Source organism: Fusarium keratoplasticum, chromosome 3, assembly GCF_025433545.1.
Source record: "Fusarium keratoplasticum isolate Fu6.1 chromosome 3, whole genome shotgun sequence".
NCBI lineage: Eukaryota > Fungi > Ascomycota > Sordariomycetes > Hypocreales > Nectriaceae > Fusarium > Fusarium keratoplasticum.
Genome location: NC_070531.1, coordinates 2,104,907 through 2,122,677, shown reverse-complemented (window position 1 = coordinate 2,122,677; position 17,771 = coordinate 2,104,907). Strand labels below are relative to the sequence as shown.

The 17,771-nt window shown below is 56.2% G+C and overlaps 5 protein-coding genes across 5 annotated transcripts; 2 read left to right on the top strand and 3 right to left on the bottom strand.

Annotated features, from left to right (window-relative positions):
• Window positions 1-128: 128 nt before the first annotated feature.
• On the bottom strand, window positions 129-3,149 carry NCS57_00402500 (uncharacterized protein; the record flags this gene model as incomplete). Its single annotated transcript, XM_053054001.1, has 4 exons — window positions 129-700; window positions 799-1,514; window positions 2,197-2,509; window positions 3,122-3,149. 4 exons carry the CDS (start codon window positions 3,147-3,149, stop codon window positions 129-131), a joined length of 1,629 nt encoding a protein of 542 aa, XP_052916161.1.
• Window positions 3,150-5,860: 2,711 nt separating this feature from the next.
• Window positions 5,861-9,196, top strand: NCS57_00402400 (uncharacterized protein; the record flags this gene model as incomplete). The annotated part of the gene is made up of 3 exons (XM_053054000.1): window positions 5,861-5,893; window positions 5,950-6,264; window positions 6,320-9,196. 3 exons carry the CDS (start codon window positions 5,861-5,863, stop codon window positions 9,194-9,196), a joined length of 3,225 nt encoding a protein of 1,074 aa, XP_052916160.1.
• Window positions 9,197-9,428: 232 nt separating this feature from the next.
• On the bottom strand, window positions 9,429-12,107 carry NCS57_00402300 (uncharacterized protein; the record flags this gene model as incomplete). The annotated part of the gene is made up of 2 exons (XM_053053999.1): window positions 9,429-9,752; window positions 9,813-12,107. The coding sequence occupies 2 exons, from the start codon at window positions 12,105-12,107 to the stop codon at window positions 9,429-9,431; spliced, it is 2,619 nt and encodes an 872-aa protein (XP_052916159.1).
• Window positions 12,108-13,217: 1,110 nt separating this feature from the next.
• Window positions 13,218-14,409, bottom strand: NCS57_00402200 (uncharacterized protein; the record flags this gene model as incomplete). Its single annotated transcript, XM_053053998.1, has 2 exons — window positions 13,218-14,075; window positions 14,134-14,409. 2 exons carry the CDS (start codon window positions 14,407-14,409, stop codon window positions 13,218-13,220), a joined length of 1,134 nt encoding a protein of 377 aa, XP_052916158.1.
• Window positions 14,410-15,990: 1,581 nt separating this feature from the next.
• On the top strand, window positions 15,991-17,584 carry NCS57_00402100 (uncharacterized protein; the record flags this gene model as incomplete). Its single annotated transcript, XM_053053997.1, has 3 exons — window positions 15,991-16,804; window positions 16,862-17,066; window positions 17,119-17,584. The coding sequence occupies 3 exons, from the start codon at window positions 15,991-15,993 to the stop codon at window positions 17,582-17,584; spliced, it is 1,485 nt and encodes a 494-aa protein (XP_052916157.1).
• Between the last annotated feature and the right edge of the window lie 187 nt (window positions 17,585-17,771).

Below are 17,771 nucleotides of genomic sequence, written 5' to 3'. Positions count from 1 at the left end.
TGGCCCTCCACCCTCATCGCTGAGGGAAGAGCCAGAAGCGCCGCCCCCGGCCTCCAATTGAGGTTGCGGGAAGAAGGAAAAGTCGCATTACAAGCGGTGCCCTCTCTCAGAGAAAATCGACACGCTGCTTACAGGCGGGAGCCGTGGATGACCTTCATGTCGACAGCGAGCTCGCGGCCACCGTCGTTGAGGACGAGGACACGGACGGAGCCGCGGCCGGACTCGAAAGCCTGGCTGAGACGGGCGTAGAGGTTGGACTGGTCAATGACGGGGAGACCCTGCTTGACGTCGCCGGTCTCGGTCATGGCGACGATCTGGCCCTCCTGCATGTCGAGGACACGGTACTGCTTGAAGACAGGGCCGAGCATGGTCTGAACGACAACGCTGGGGGCGGGGTTGGAGACGAAAGAGGACTCCTCGTGGAGCTGCTTGGTGAAGAGGTCGACACCAAGGTAGCGGTACTGGCCGGTGGCAGAGGAGGTGGAAATGCGGATGACCTGGCAGGGGCGGCCCTGGAGGACGAGGAAGTCGCCCAGGCGGACGTGGTGGCAGGGGATGGTCACGGTGTTGGGGAGGTAAGCCTCGGCAGAGTCACCGGGACGGGGGCGGGGGGCCTCGCACTCGACCTCACGGCGTCCGGGGTGGGCGATGCGGTCGCCCAGCTTGTGAAGGCCGGAGCGGAAGGAGTGGTAGTGACCTGCTGGGCAAGTTAGCTCTGACTGTCTTGAGCGGCATGAGGGAGCTCAATGGCCCTCTGTGGCAGAGGGATGAGGGTGGAAGGGGGTCGTCTTCACATACCGTCCTCGTCGTAGTAACCCATCTTGGATTTGTTGTCTTTGGTAACCTTGGTAGTCTCAACGGTTTCTTCGGCGAACTTCACGTCCTTCTTGTATGAGGGACGAGAGACAGGGGTGTCAACGGTGAACTCGTTGACGTGGGTAGACTTGGCGGTGTTGTACTGGGGGCGGGAAGAAGGGGTATCAACAGTGAAGTTGTTGATCTCGGTCTTCTCGGTACAGTTGTACTGGGGTCGGGAAGATCGTCCGTCAACGGTGAAGTTGTTGATTTCAGTCTTCTCGGTGGTGTTGTACTGGGGGCGAGAGGATCCGGCGTCAACAGTAAAGTTGTTGATTTCAGTCTTCTCAGCGGAGTGGTATTGAGGTCGGGAAGATCGAGCGTCAACGGTGAAGTTGTTGATCTCGGTGGTCTTCTCGTGGTATTGGGGGTGAGAGGAGCGTCCTTCAACAGTAAAGTTGTTGATCTCAGTCTTCTCGGAGGAGTGGTATTGGGGAGCGGGACGGCCTTCGACGGTGTAGTTGGAGACCTGGAAGGTGTCTTGTGTTTGGTACTGAGGACGAGAAGGAGGGTCTACAGTGGAAAAGGCGGTGCTGGGGCGGTAGCGCTGGCGGTATTCTCGCTCAGCAAGGTCAATGGGGGTGGAGTAGTAGGGATGACGGTGGGTGTCGGTCTCTACGTGAACGTGAGAAGTAGTGTATTCGGAAGGAGGTTCAGGTCTGGATTTGTCTGCGTTAGCTGATGGATGTCTATTGCATCTCGCTTGCGTCTCATATGGCAACGGGAGGCGGGCGGCCCCTGAGGAGCTCCACCGCCCTGCTCAGGCCAGGCTCAGGCCAGCGGGCTAGGGCGCCAAGGGCTTGATGACAGGGGAGGTAGGAAAAAAGTAATTTGGGGAGGCGGGCCAGCCATCCCAGCTGAGGTGGGCCAAGGTGGCATTGGACAGGGGGGAGGGGTGTGTGTTGATGTGTTGGTGTGATGAGATGAGGATGGATGAGATGGCTGGGGACGAGACAAGGGAGAGAGAGGGGGGGCTGACGCGCGCTTGCAGAGTGGGTAATAGCCAGTCGGCGAAGCCCAAGCGAGAGTAAGGGGAATTGAGGTGAAAGGAGACGAGTGAGTGAGGTCAGGGGCGGCGGCAATGGATCCCTCCTGAGGAGGTCAAGAATCGCCTGTGTTGTTTTGTTGTTGTTTTTGTTATTGTTGGGCATGTTCTGGCACGTCCCCATTGATGACCATGGGATCAGAGCAAAAGGGGACGACTGAGAGTGAGAGCAAGGCCAGGCTAGAAAGCGAGGCTTCTCTTCCCCTCTCGGAACCACAGAGGAAATTGTCCCCTTTCGAACCGAGAAGAAACGGGGAAACGAGACTGAGTAATTGCAACTGAAAATCATAACGTACCGTCGGTGCTCTTCGCGGATAGTAAACTGCTCTTGCTCGAATTTCTGGACACCGGGACGGCGGTAACGTTCTTCTTCACGCGTAATACGGACCTCTTCTTCGCTGTACCGTTCTTCGCGGGGAGGAACCTGTTCGGCGGTGACGGAGACAGAAGAGTATTGACCTTCCCGTCCGGCTTGTGGCTGTTGGGGTTTGATCTCAACCTCTTCGTGGGTTTCGGTGACGGTCTGGGTGTGGGATTCGCTTTCCCGATATGTCGATGGGAAGATGCTGAAGGGGACGGGGACGCGAGCCTCAAAGTCCAGGTTTGCGACTTTTGCTGGCGCGAGAGAACCTTCTCATACAACCTTCCGAAGCTCGAAAGGAAGACAAGAAGAATCCTCTGGCTCTTGTTCCTGGAAACAAAAGTCGGAGATTTGAAAAGAATCGGTAGATGGCGAGCAAAGGCCTTCAGTCGTTCTTTTCGTCAGAGTCTTCTGTTTCTTCGACGGTGAGGTGGATGGCGATAATTGGAGTGAGGGATGAGAAGAGGGACCTGACGGAACGAAACTGGGCTTTTGAAGACGGGGGCGGGATTGGACGACTCTGCCTGAGTGTGTTGCTCCCTCGGCTGCGTCCTGTTGATCCGTCCTGTTGCTCCGTCCAAGCCGTCTCACGACCAGAGCTCTCCCTCTGCCAAAAGAGACACCCTCGGGGGGGCGTGTCGATTGTCCAACTTGGTTGCCGTTGGACGTCTCTCTGCCAGTCGTTGTGTTTACATGTCAGGGATGTCTATTGAGTCTGTTGTTTACCTATATCCAGAACAAGTATAGATCCTCCTCCCGGACCCCGTGCTGCCGACGGCCCCACCACACCATCCGTTAGCCAGGTCCACCGCGACCTCTGGGGCCACTTTAACCCTTCCTCCTGCGTCTCAGCCAGAGACAGTGGCCAGCAGAGCTCGGAGAGCTCATGTCTGATGTGAGTTAGCTCCTCCCCCCTAGCTCCAGCCAGTCGCCAATCAGCCAGCCAGCTTTCCGCGTCAGCCAGCTTCCCCCAGCTCCAACCAGCTCTCGCCCACAGCTCCTGAGCTCCCGCCTCCCTCGGCCAGATGAGACGAGGCCCCATGCTCCTAGACGGGGCTCGAGTGGCACCTCTAAATGAGAGTTATTGCCCAGTGGCAAGAGGAACCCCATATGAGATGAGATATCGTTCCCCCGTCACCGCCGCTCTTTTGTCGTGGCTGGCTGGCTTCTTGGAACGAGATGAACCATGGATGGAGAGCATAAACATGGAGCCGGCGATCTTTCATCTCCTTCCCCCTGACTCGACCTTCATCTTAGCTCGGCCCTGTTTCGTTGGTGTGTTCCTGGCGACCTGATCAAAGAGCCCGCGTCATGGAGCAAAGCAAAATTTGACCTGGTCTGAGTCTTGGCCAGTGACAACTCTCCTTCGGCGCCACCACCAACCCATCATAATCAGGGTGTGGAGCCGTCGAGCCGCTCCAGCCCGCAATGGTACAGTGTCCCCGACCAACTACTTGTTACTGTTTGTTGCGAGCTCCTGTTTACTGATGGTTGAGGCCGGCCAGGGGAGGCTTTGGCTCGTGTCAAATTGGGGTTGTTCAGCTTAGCCATGGCACAGCTGAGAAAGTGGATGGCTGGGCGAGTGCCGCTGCCAAGAGCCGTCACCATTGACGGAATCACTCACTTCGACAGCGTATACCAATAATTACCTTTGGACGGTTGAATGGATGGTCACAACTTGACGAGACCGCGTGGCGGGACGCTCCCGGGCACGTCTTGAAGTGGTGTCCTCGGCTCATTGGCTGCCACATGAAATCCCCAACCTCCTCAAATTCAGCATCTGCTCCAAGCTCGACACATCAAGCTTCGTACAGCTGCAGCAATGACGGATGATCAGGCATCCAGGAACTCGTAATGAACGGGTGCGGGTGATATCGTGGAAGCCCGCGATTGGATCCTCCCTCGCCTTTATGCAAGTGCATTATTTAGTGTACGCGGTGTCAGCCATGGTCGCACCTGAGGACGAGCCTCCACGGCGAATCGCCTGGTGTGCAGGGTGGGTTACAGCACGGTACTTGGCCTCGCTCTGCGACGCGACGGGCGCCGCTTCAGCACGAGAATGGATGGGATTGGGGGGCCTCGGCGTCTCCGCAACTGCAAACGCCAAACTCTGCCAATCTTGGGCTCTTCCCAGCGATCCCCAGCCTCCATATTTATGAATTGTGGTTGACGCCTGTCGAAATCGGGGCCGTCATGATCACCCTCAGCTGCAGCAAGGTTTCTTCCTGACCGCTGGCTCTGATACGGGACCCAATGGATCACATGTTTCGCCCGAGAGTTGTTCTTGACCTCGTCGCACACTGTGCCTCATCCCAGCTCAGACAATCCTCATCAATAACAAATCCAGGGGGCCACGGAGCGCTAATACGCCAAGGTCGTTCTCAGGGGCCTGGGCTCAAGGTTGCTGTGACAACTCGTCAGGTCCAATGCTACTCCGCTGACATAAGTTTCCTTGCTCTCGTACTTTAGATTGGTGTGGGTTTCCAGCTGGCCTTCTAGAGCCACCAGTCAGGACCATTTCCAGGGCTGGCGAGATAGCCTCAGACCACCGGCACAAGCCTTGTCACTAGTCTCTGGGGCCGCGTCTCTACCGCGGTTGCACCTGGGCTGGCTCCGGCTCGTACTGTGCGGGACACGTTTCGCGGTTGTTTGAATCCCGGAATATGTTGCACCTTGTCGTTGGTTGCTATTCTGGGGGAGGAATTGGTAATTTGCTCTACGAGCCTCGGCCTAACGGCATTGGATGCATCTGCAACAATCTCATGTCAGAAGGGCCAGCGAGATTGCCAGCTTGTTGATTTGCGCCATAGCCGATGTGATGTCTAAGACAAACCTGGGGTAGCAGTTCTGCAAACACGAGTGCCGATGGGGTTTGGATGTGCATGTCGTTCGTCATCACCTCATTCAAGCTGCTGATGCGCATGCTCCGAACCACTCCAGTGGTTGTTGATGCAAGCCCGTTGGTTTCTGGTCATGCCAATGGTGCATTGAGTTCAGCATGGTGGCATCCAGACTTCACGCCGCATTCTTCAAGTCTGTCTTGGCCTCTCACAAGCTTCTTGACTATCAGTGCCATTGCAGAGTACATGAAAGCAAGAGATAATGTCTGGCAGGTCAGATCCGACCCATCCCGATGTATGCAACCTCCTTGGAGCTCTGCGTCCGTTGATCCCGCAAATGCCTTCAAAACTTCCAAATGGCAATCCTACCTAGTAAGACTCGACCTTTTTAATCCACAAAACCATAGCAACAAAACCAAGCTCAAGTGAAGACTTTAGGGAACAATTTATTCATTTTATATTTCTATTTGTTTATTTTACTATAAACTATGCCTTTCTGGCCCGGCGAGGTTCCTATTGCCTTGGTTGGTACCAACATGTGCCATTCTTTTTATTGGTCCGCGTTTCTTCGTCTCGTCGCAAGTTCATGAGCTGGGGACTCGGTGGTGAAGGATCACGATCTTGTGTCCGGTCACGTGAGAGATGATGTCAGCATGCCCCTCCAATTACCCCACGATGATCGAGTGCTGTGAGGAAGAGGTTGAGATTTTCGAGCCTCTGTGTGACGTATAATCCCTGCCTTGAGAAGTATATTTCAAGATGAAGCAGAGGTTTTCTTCTTTGGACGTCAAAGTGAGTGCTATGTTGAGCCTGCCTCTTGGGATCATGCGCCTGACCGTTGCCCATAGGTCATTGCACACGAGCTCCAGCAGCGCCTGGTGACTCTGCGACTCTCCAACGTCTACGATCTCTCGTCCAAGATCCTCCTCCTCAAGTTCGCGAAGCCGGATAACAAGAAGCAGCTGGTCATCGACACCGGCTTCCGCTGTCACCTGACCGAGTTCGCCCGTACGACGGCTGCCGCTCCCTCGGCCTTTGTCGCAAGGCTTCGAAAGTTCCTGAAGACCCGGCGGTTGACGTCTGTTAGCCAAGTGGGAACCGATCGAGTCCTCGAGTTTGAGTTTAGTGATGGACAATACAGACTGTTCCTAGAGTTCTTTGCCGTACGTGCCTCAGTCGTTCAGTCTTGGTGAAGATCTGTAGCTAACACTTCCCCAGAGCGGCAACATCATCCTCACTGATGCCGACCTTAAGATCCTGACCCTCGCGAGAACCGTCTCGGAGGGCGAAGGCCAAGAACCGCAGCGGGTCGGACTACAATATTCTCTCGAGAACAGGCAGAACTTTGCGGGGGTACCTCCCTTGACAAAGGACAGGGTTCGCGATGCTCTTCAGGCTGCAGTGAACAAGGCAGCAGCAGCGGCCGCCTCTTCCAAAAAGCTGAAAGGAAAACCCGGCGGTGATCTGAGAAAAAGTCTTGCTGTGTCAATTACCGAGATACCACCAGTGCTTGTGGATCACTCGTTGCACACGAACAAATTTGACACCTCTATCAAGCCGGAAGAGATTCTGGCGAACGAGGCTTTGCTGGATGACCTGGTCAAGTCACTGACGGAGGCTCGTAAAACGGTCGACGAGCTTACTAGTTCAGGAGAATGTACCGGCTACATATTCGCAAAGCGCAGAGAGAAGCCCGAGGGCGCCGAGGATGACGATTCGAAACCGAAGCGGGAAAACCTTCTCTATGAAGACTTCCACCCATTTGTTCCCCAGAAGCTCAGCAAAGATCCTACCATCGAGGTTCTCGAATTCAAGGGATACAATGAGACGGTTGATGAGTTCTTTTCTTCGCTCGAGGGACAAAAACTTGAATCGCGACTCAGCGAGCGAGAGGCGGCGGCGAAACGCAAACTAGATGCCGCAAAACAGGAGCAAGCGAAGCGGATCGAGGGCCTGCAAGAGGCCCAGAACCTCAACTTTCGCAAAGCTGCCGCTATCGAGGCCAACGTCGAGCGTGTCCAGGAAGCCATGGATGCGGTCAACGGACTGCTTAGCCAAGGCATGGACTGGGTGGATGTCGGGAAGCTGGTCGAGCGTGAGAAGAAGCGACACAATCCGGTGGCGGATATTATCAAGCTGCCTCTGAACCTGGCGGAGAACCTGATCACGCTTGAACTAGCAGAAGAAGAGTTTGAGCCGGAAGAAGACGACCCTTACGAAACAGACGATGATGAGAGCGCCGATGAAGAGGATTCGACACCGGCAAAAGGAAAGCAACTCAGTAAGGGGCTGAGCGTGGAAATCAACCTCGGTCTCAGCCCCTGGAGCAATGCCAGAGAGTACTTCGATCAGCGAAAGTCGGCAGCCGTCAAAGAAGAAAAGACGCAACAACAGGCCTCTAGAGCCCTCAAGAATGCGGAACAAAAGATCACCCAAGACCTCAAGAAGGGACTGAAGCAAGAGAAGGCACTGCTACAGCCGATCCGCAAGCAGCTGTGGTTCGAAAAGTTCATCTGGTTCATCTCATCTGATGGCTACCTCGTCATCGGTGGCAAGGATGCACAGCAGAACGAGATGGTTTACAAGAGGTATTTGCGCAAGGGAGACGTCTACTGCCATGCCGACCTCCATGGAGCATCGAGCGTCATCATCAAGAATAACCCAAAGACACCGGATGCACCCATCCCTCCCGCGACGCTGTCCCAGGCAGGTTCGCTTGCTGTATGCTCCTCTGATGCCTGGGACTCGAAAGCCGGCATGTCTGCTTGGTGGGTCAACGCGGACCAGGTCTCAAAGTCAGCGCCAACTGGAGAGTTTCTGCCGACTGGAAGTTTCATGGTTCGCGGAAAGAAGAACTTTCTCCCCCCGGCTCAGCTTCTCCTAGGCTTGGGTGTCGTTTTCAAGATCAGTGAGGAAAGCAAGGCGAAGCACGTAAAGCACCGCCTATACGATGTTGACTCTGCAATTGGCGATTCGGTTTCAGGAATGACGACTCCTCAAGTCGAGGTCGGACAAGGAAGCGCTGAGGCTGAGCAGAGTGAAGCAGCACAACCCGACGATGTATCAGACGATGAGTCTGAAGATGATCAGCGTGATGAGAAGCCTCGTGACAACCCTCTTCAGGCATTTGGTCGTGGACAAGGCCAAGATGACGACGACGACGACATCGATGAGGTTGAGGAAGGTGTTTCTGACCTCAAGGTTTCAGACGAACCAACTCCCGAAGAAACACCCACGCAGGAAACCGCCGAGCCACAAGAGATTGAAGCCGAAGGGCCAGAGCCCACCGAGTCTATCGCAGAGCCATCCGAGTCTCCCGAGGCATCCACCACCACGTCGAGAACTGGCACCCCGGGCCCGGCCTCAACGAAGAAAGCTCCTCCCAAGCGAGGACAGAAAGGCAAGGCCAAGAAGATAGCAGCAAAGTACAAAGACCAAGACGATGATGACCGCGCCGCCGCTGAGGCTCTGATCGGTGCAACAGTCGGCCAAAAGAAGGCCGAAGCCGAGGCAAAGGCTAAAGCGGAGCGTGAGGCAGAACTCGCAGCCGCCAAGGAGCGACGGCGGGCACAACATCAACGGCAGCAGAAGGAGACTGCCGAGCACGAGGAGATTCGACGTGTCATGATGGATGAGGGCATCGACATGCTCGATGTTGACGAAGCCAGCCACATGACGGAGCTGGATGCTCTCGTCGGCACACCACTGCCCGGCGACGAGATCCTTGAAGCCATTCCCGTCTGCGCGCCCTGGAACGCCCTAGGACGCTTCAAGTACAAGGCCAAGCTTCAGCCCGGCACGACCAAGAAGGGCAAGGCTGTCAAGGAGGTTCTCGATAGGTGGAAGGCCGACTCGAGCAAGAAGGGGGCTATAGATGAGAGCAGCCGTGACTCGGAGCGCATGTGGCCGCGCGAGGTGGAGCTGATCAAGGCACTTAAGCCCGAGGAGACTTTCAACGTCGTGCCAGTTGGCAAAGTGAGGGTCATGATGTCTGGCGGCAGCGGAGGAGGTAGTGGCGGCGGGAAGAAGGGTGGCGGTGGTGGAAAGGGGCAAGGTAAGGGAGGTCGAGGAGGTAAGGGCTCCAAGAGGTCATAGGTAGTCATGGATATGTCTGTCTCAGGAGCCAGAGAGGTAGCCAGAAAGGAGATGGATTAGAGATATCTATGGAACTGATGGTGCCTATCCAGACGCTTCATGACAATGACAAAACAAAATAGGCCGTGGCTGCGCTATTGTAACATGCAACTTCATGACATGACCAAAATACATGCTGTTCAATCCCACACATGCCTCCTGACTCAATATGTACCCAACTCAACCATCACGCTCACCTCGTACTGTAGCTGATCTTGTCAAATCTCCTCACATCAGGGGGCGTTCGCGCTATGCACAGCTCCTCACAAAACATGCCCCATTCGCCACTCGTGGCCTCTCGCACAGCATCTCCCAGGCCTCTGTTGTAACGCTCGCGGTAGGCCTGCTTGACGGCACGCATGTGGTCAGGGTCCCAGTGGTATCGGACAAGACGAGAGATGAGCAATTCCCGACGGAGACCGTCCTTGCGAGACGCAGAGATGGCGTGGTGCAGCAGGAGAGCGTCTCGGACGGGTCGGTTGATGACGCCGTTGAGAATATGCGCGAGGAGTTCACCCTGAGACAATGTTAGCCGTTGACGTCAGATAGGTAAGTAAGGGTTTTCTGAGACACTCACCACTAAGTTTCCGCTCTTCTTGAGGGCATCACGGGCAAAATTGGCGCGGAACTGCCTCTCGTACTCCTGAAGGATGGCACGCAGGTGAGAGTCACTGCGCTGGACAATGATGGTAATCATGGCCGTCTCGCCACCCTTCTCGGATCTAACAGCACGGCGCAGGTCGGCAACGTCCTGGTCGACCAGGCCATAGTCGAGGGGCTGCAGGCGTCCATAGTGGTCGTACTCCTCCATCCGGCGTTCATCAAGGACCATGAGGACAGCCTTCTTAAACTTGTCCTCCTTGAGTTCCTCCTTCATGCACTTGATGAGGCTGTTGTCGTACTTCTTGTCGGTAAAGGCATCCTTGATGAGGCGGATCTCGCCGTTGGTACGGCCCATGAGAGACTCGATAAGGAGCTCGCGGCGCGTCTTGTCACCCTGATACCAGAAGTTGGCCCAGTAGGCCTCGCTCTCCCACCTTCCCAGGGCGACCGAGTAGCAGGCCTTCATGAGGAGCGGGTCCTCGTCCTTGAGGCGGGCGCGGATGTGCTTGGCGAGGTTAACGCCCTTGCGCTCCGGCCCCGTCTTGACGAGCCGCTTGTACTCGGCGCGCAGCTCCATGACCTGCTCGTGCGTCAGGCTGGGCAAGATTTCGATGAGCGGCGCCGTGTCAGGCCGGCGGCTGCTCTTGAGAGCTTGCGCGAGTTGGGTCGTTATGTCCTCGGCATCGTGGAAGCGAGCGCGTCGGCTGCGACGTCTGCTGTCGCCCTCGTTGTCGGAGCCGAGAGGAGAGAGTGGCTCAAGGGCCTTGTCATCAGCAGAAGGTAGCAAGAGAGGCGAGGGCATGGGTGAACAGGCCTGGTAGGTGCCGTAGTACGACTCCAACATGGGCGACGGCGGGGCATTGGCAAGTGATGCGCCAGCTGCCAGTCCACCAGCAGTCAGTCCACCAGCCAGCGCGGTGTTCACGCTGAGAGATGACATCTTCTCAGTCGGAGGCGCAGGAGACTTGTCCTTGCGGCTGCGGTGTCCATCCTTGGATCGCGATCTGTGCCTATGATGATGAGGCGACTTCTCCCTTCGGCGAGATCGATCTCGAGACTTTTCACGTTTTCGGCTGCTGGAGTCGACCCCGAGCCTATCCGAGCTGCTTCGGCCGTCCTTCTCCTTGCGGCGGTCGCGGGACCTGTCGCGATCACGCTCCTTGGGCTCAACGGTCAAGACATTTGTGTTGTACTCAGTTCTGTATGCGTCCTCCCTTGACCTTCGAGGGCCATACTCGTCTACGGCCGGGCTGAGTGGACGCCGTCGGTCAGGGTCATACTCGTGATCGCCGTGCGCATACGTGGGTTGCTGCGGGGGGTAGTATTGGTCCTTGGGAGGAGGGGCACCGCTGTGCTGCTGAGGATAGTACTGATCCTTGGAGGGAGGAACACCGCCTGGTTGCTGTTGGGGATAATATTGGTCCTTGGAAGGTGGGACACCACCGGGCTGTTGTTGAGGATAGTACTGACCCTGAGTTGGAGGGACATTGCCCTGCTGCTCCTGAGGGTAGTACTGGTCGCGAGTGGGCGCAGCACCAGTGTAGACACCACCACGAGTTGTAGTCGGATTGTTGCCGCTGTAAGAACCAGACACAGCCTGGCTAGCGGTTGAGGGTATTCCCGAGGCCTTGCCGTAAGCCAAGTCATCTGACGGGCCCTTGGGACGCGAAGGCGTCGAAGGCTTGCCATAAGCTAGGTCGTCGTCATACTTGTCTTTGCGACTGCGGCTGTCCTTCTTGTCCTTTTCCTTGTCGCTGTCCGAGGACTGGCCAGTGATCTTGGCGGCGATCTTGCGACTGTACTTTTGTGGGAGAAACTTGAACTTGTCTTCCTCTTCCTCCTGGCGGCGGTCATGCTTCTCGTCGCGGGGCTCAACAGTGCGTGTGTAGGGCTCCTTTTCCTTTTCGCGACGATTGTCCTCTGGGAAAGCTCCTGGCGGATTGTTGTCTACCCTCTCGTGCGAAGCGCGGTACGGCGAGTCGTGGGGCGGAGAAGCTGTTCGGTATGTCGGCTGCTGGGAGTAGTCGCCTTGTTCGCCGGGAACCATTGGGTAGAGGCCACCCTCCTCAGGGTAAGGGAGGGCGCCGCTGGCCTTGGGGTCGCCGGGGCGATTGTAGCGATCATCAAGGTCGTCTTCGGGGTAGATGTAGCTCGATTCGCGGTCGCCGTAGCCGGGGCGTTCGGAGGGAACTTCATCCTTGGTGCGGCGATCACGGGACCGGGACCTAGAGCGGCCCTTTCTCGAGCGGTCGTCGACGTTGAGAGACATGATCTCTTCTCTTTTTTCGCTCAGCGCTCAGGCCCAGCGACCACTCAAGGATCTAGCTTGGACGGCGATCTGAGAGCGCAAAGCGGGGGATGGTTCGTGGGGTCGCGATACGATGCCCACGTTCTCTGACAACAAGAAGCAGAGAAACTGCGACAATGGCGAGGTTGGAAGGAGAGAAGAGAGAGGATGGAGTAATATAAAGAGGAGAAAAATCCAACGTCTCGTACTCGCGAAGCAGACGCCCGATTGAGCTCCCGTTGCAGTAAAGCCTGCCTCTCGCTCGTTGGGTCACACGCCGCCGTCAATGGCGGGCGGTCCGGGCTGAAACCTCACCCGCAGGAGCTTTTAGGGCCATCTCTGGAGCAGTTTGCGCCAAGGCCAATCCCAATCCCAGGGCATCCCAGGCGTCTTTGCCCGTCATAGGGTCAAGGCCGAGGCGCCAAGGGAAGCAGCCTGGAGCGGCGATGCAGCGTCTGCAGGAGACGCCCACAGGGCAGGCCAATGGCGCGCAGTCTCGCGGGCGACCCCGAGCGCTAACAGAGTTCACCGGGCCGCTTGCTGGGGCTGTTCACCTCAGAGGCTGACGGCAGGGGAGGGGACCAGAAGCTGTCCGGCGGGGCTGGCGGGGTGTATTGACGCATGCGGATGCTGATGGATGGAGGAGGTTGGATGGAGATTACGATGTGACCTGACGACGGCATTTCAGACGCATTTCAGACGCGAGAGATGGTCATGTTGGGGGCCAAAACCCAGGGTTGAGATGCACAATGTCGGATTGAAAAGCACTCTGTGGCGTGACTGTTGCGTCCTTGATCAAGGTCAACTTAGCAGGCATCATCGTCAACATTGATCAACCCTTGACCGAAGTTCTCGAGTGTCTCACCTGTTACTCCATCCGAACGCTTCCGTGACATCATGTCAACAACGCCCTTGATCAGCATCTAAGCTCTGACTCTCAAGACCAACCTTTTGCAAACCCAAAGCATCATTGGGTGAGTCCTAGTCAACTGTCTTGACCTCCGAGGTTGAATTTGACGTGGGCTGGGCGAGTGGCAGTGTTGCACCAGCTGAAGAGGCGACGAATGGCAACCTGGAAGAGTCTGGATGTATTTATTCTTGTTGCGGTACTCGTTCTCCTCTCTGGAAAACATATAGCGCCTCATCCTTGCCTCCGAAGCTCGGCAGGGCAATCTGCACCACCTTGGTCCATTCCTTGTGCTCCCTCTCCATGAACTCGTCCATGGTCATACCCTTGAATCCCGTGTAGCTGTTGTGATTCTGCGTGCCCACGACGGCGATGGTGTCGCCCTGGAATGCCGTCACCAAGTTCCTCGTGAACCCCCCCTCGGTGCCTCCGCCAACTCCGCCACCGACAACGGGATACACGAGCAATAGGACCATGTCCTTCCCGCCTGCATTCTTGCGCAACCACTTGACGCCGTCCGATATGACCGTGTCGGCAACCCAGTTGACTCGCCATTCGCTCTGCATGTTGTCCACCGGATGCACCGTCAGGCCGTAACGGCGCAGCATGAATGCCCAGTAGCCGTTGCCTGAGCCAATGTCGGCGACGGGCCGCCCGTCGGCCAACGTCTTGAGTATGGACAGGCTCTCATGCGACGGCGTCGCGCAGCCAAAGTGGTGCATGAAGATGGGGAGGACATGATGGCTGGTGGCCACACGCTCTGCCGCCGGACAAGGGCCACACCACTCGAGTGACCGGCACGACCACGCCCAAAAATCGTAATACGGGTTCGCACTCGGGGGCTTCTTGCACTTGGGAACCGTGAGCTTCGCCGTGAGCGCCGGGTGCAGGTATCTCTTCTCGTCCAAGTTTGCCGCCACCTCTCCCCGGGTCGAGCCCTTCTTGGCGTTTGTCCCCAGGTTCTTGAGCACCGCGGCCGTGGCCGTTGCCGGATTGAAGATGGAGATGTAAGCCTCAATGTCAGCCTGCGAAGGCGCATCTCTCTGCGGCAGCTTTCAGCCTCTTGTCATCTCTACAGCGTCGAGAGGCGTGTTTGCTTACAGGCGAACCATCTTCGTTGCGGTACCAGGTGTGTAAGCCGTTGACAGCACCGAGACTGACGACGCGCTGCACTTGAGCGAGCCTCACGCTTGTTACGGCATGGTATGTGTAGAGGTCCTGCTCGGGGAGCTGCAGCAGCACTCGGCTGGCGTTGTAGAGATCATCCTTGGCCAGCAGATCCAGGGCTTGCTTCTGGCGGTCGACATCCTGGATGAGGTCCTCGGGGCTAAAGGCCGGGCTACCGACGCAGTGGGTGAAGCTTGCAGGTCGAGACATTTCGGGAGGGCAGCCACGGAGGCTGAAGCGCATCAAAGAAAGTGCCTTGTTTGTGGTTGATGGTGACGTTGGAATGGATATCTTGAGCAAAAGTGGATACGCGTGGTGCGTGTGTGGGTTGAGCGGTGGCTTTGCATTTACTGCCCTGCATGGAAAGTACCACGTAGTGGAGGGATCAATTGACTCGATCCCAATGTCGCTGGAACAATGCCAGTACGAGAGGGTCTTGACGTGACATGCCAGCTTCACGGCTTGCCTTCTTGAGGTGTGTTGATGTTGAGGTTAGAGAGGGTAGTGGTGGAAGGAACAGCAGTGGCAGGATGGCGTTGACTGTCTGTCACACGTTACACACGCCAAATTGAGAACGGATGCGCTAAGCAACAGGTAGACTTTAGGACTGATTGATATGGATTGATTGTATCTGTAGATCCATCAGATCATCTTTGTATGCATGCATGTGCCTATTCGGAGTGGGAAGATAGGCAAAAGGCGAGGGGTATGCAAGGATAGAAGCGATATGGTGACCCTTGGTGGTTAGAATTGATGTTGGTGTGCTTCTTCCACATTTGCAGGACGCAGCCGCATCTCGAACCAAGAACATGTCGCCACGATGGACTTGCAGCTTTGGCACATTATGTATTATGCGATCTGTTTCACGCATTTCCTGTCGGCAACTGCGCCTCGGGTAAGTCAAGATTAGCATATGAATCAATCCCAAGCCCATCACCTCAACTTGGGGCACCAGCTCGTAAAAGGGACTTGTCATTCACCCAATATAAATGGATGGTAAGTGACCCAGCCAATCCCCGAGGCTCCCGACCACAACGCCAGCCAAGACGGCTCAAGACACAAAAGTAAAATGCCTGGCCGCTAAGGGGATTCCACAGACTGCTCGTCAATCTGTGAGGCTCACTTTACGAGTGGTTTCACTCGCCATCATCTGCCACTTCTTGGCGAGATGCCTCAAGCCCATCCCTAGGTTCAATCCGGCCCGTTCCACAGACCTGGGCTCCTTCCCCAAGACCTGGACGCATCTGCCCCACCCGCTCCTTCCCTTAGGCTAGTGTGGTGTAGCGCACCTACCTCGTGCGGGTTGTAAATCTACGGAGATTCCAGGCGCCTCAAGCCCGACCCATCTCATTTGATAAGAGGCTGGAAAACTTGCTTCTTACATGACCAGGAATCCAGCCAAAGCCAGGTTTACCGCCAATAACTCCCGCTTGCCCGCCTGCTTGCCTTCCAGAGGCTGCTTGAGCAAGAGTCAGAACCAGAGCCAAAATCTGGGAAGCTGAATCGAACCAACTTGGACAGCCTAACTTGTCTGCGTGCGAGCTGCATCGTCTTCCGCTCAGCCTGCCGTCTGCCGTCTCGCGCCTCCGCCACTGCGACACCCCGATGAGCATCGGCACAGTCGAGACAGACAGACGCGTGTGAAGAGGCACCAGCAGACATTGTATTTCTAGCTGTCCCCCTGGCACTGCCCTGGCTTCCTGGGCAGCCCACTCTTCTCCTATACACCAGGTACAGGTCTACAAGCTTAAATCCGTCTTCCCGCCGGCACATACTTTCTTTAGCACAAACATGAGTCAGGAACAAAAGGGGGAGACGAGACGGACACTTCCGCTCCCTACCAGAGAAACCACACAGCCCGACGACTTTCGCGCAGATGGCAGCTCGAGTTCCGCGTCAGCCAGCCGAATAGAATCTGGAGCGCTCGACGGCCAAGGTCATGCGCAAGGAGGAGACTATGTTCAACCCGTGTTGAAAGCTGGAGTAGCTGAAGAAGGCCCCCGCCCCATTCAATCCCAGACAAGCAAACCATCCGCGGATCCATCGACGCCAACAGCGTCGGGAGAGGCTCACAACACAATGGCCCAAGAGAAGGGTGCTGCACAGGGACCAGCTCAATCCCCCAAAACCGACAGCGCGAGCCCGCCACCTAAGAAACAGCGACCATCGTCTCTCATCATGTCGCCCCTTACGCATCCCAACGGACTTTCCATGTTCCCCGACTTGTCAACTGTGGAGCAAGAGGTTATGTCGAGAGAAGCATTGGCCGAGGCCGAAGAAAACATCGTTGCCGACAGCGCCGAAGTGAGCACCGTGGGCGACAGTGCGTCTGATGCAGGATATGAGAGTGACAGTGTCACCTCTGCTAGTACCTCGGTTGGCTCATCTGTTCGAGACTACATGTACGAGAATGGACGTCGCTACCACAGCTTCCGCGAGGGAGCCTATAACTTCCCCAACGACGATGTGGAACAGGAACGAGAGGACATGAAGCATGCCATGGTGAAACTGCTTTGCAGCCAGAATCTCCATTTTGCACCTATTGGGGCGCATCCCCAGGAAATTCTCGACATTGGGACCGGCACTGGCATCTGGGCGATTGAGAGTAAGCCTATAGAAGAGCGATACCTGTCTGAAAGATGCTGAACTAACACCGGAATAGTGGGCGACCAATACTCGAGCGCAAACGTTCTAGGAATTGACCTTTCGCCTATACAGCCAGACTGGCTGCCACCCAATGTTCGCTTTATGGTCGACGATGTCGAGTCTCCTTGGCTACACCCCCGAAACCACTTTGACTACATCCACTCTCGGCATACTGTAATGGCGGTTAAAGATTGGCCGAAGCTCTTTCAACGTGCTCTCGAGTAGGGTTCCCATCTGCATGATTTGTATAATATAGTGCTGACACCAAGCAAGGCATCTCAAACCAGGTGGCTGGATTGAACTTCAGGAAATCCATCATTATCCACACAGCGCAAAGCATGGGGGCATGGTTCCTCCGGATGCGCACCCCGTCGCCCAATATTGGTCACTCATTACTCAAGGACTTGCTTTGCTTGGAGTCAACTTCCATGCTGCTGCAGGAGGTCTCTTGGCGGCAAAGATGCGCGAGGCAGGCTTCGTCAACGTTACGGAGCGGGTCTTTCACGTCCCTCTGGGAACCTGGCCTAGGAACAAGGTCCTTAAGACGGTTGGACTATACTGGCGCACTATTTTAACAGATGGGCTGCAGGCAATTGCACTCGGCCCACTGACACGGGGTCTGGGATGGGATCGCGAGAGTGTGGAAGTGCTTCTGATGAATGTCCGAAGGGCATACAACGACAACTCGGCATTGCTGTACATGCCGATGCACATGGTATACGGGCAGAAGCCGCTATAAAAGGAGTGTGGGAGAGAGCACAGCGAAACACGGCAGGATTGGGAAGGTGATGGCGTTTACAGAGGATAATTCAGGCGCCAAGCAGCCAGAGTTTGGAGCGCAGCGTGCCGAGCCGGGCAAACGATGGCGCCGCGGGGTGGCTATGGGGAAAGGAATGGAATGGAAGCGGAAACTATCGGGGGATCAG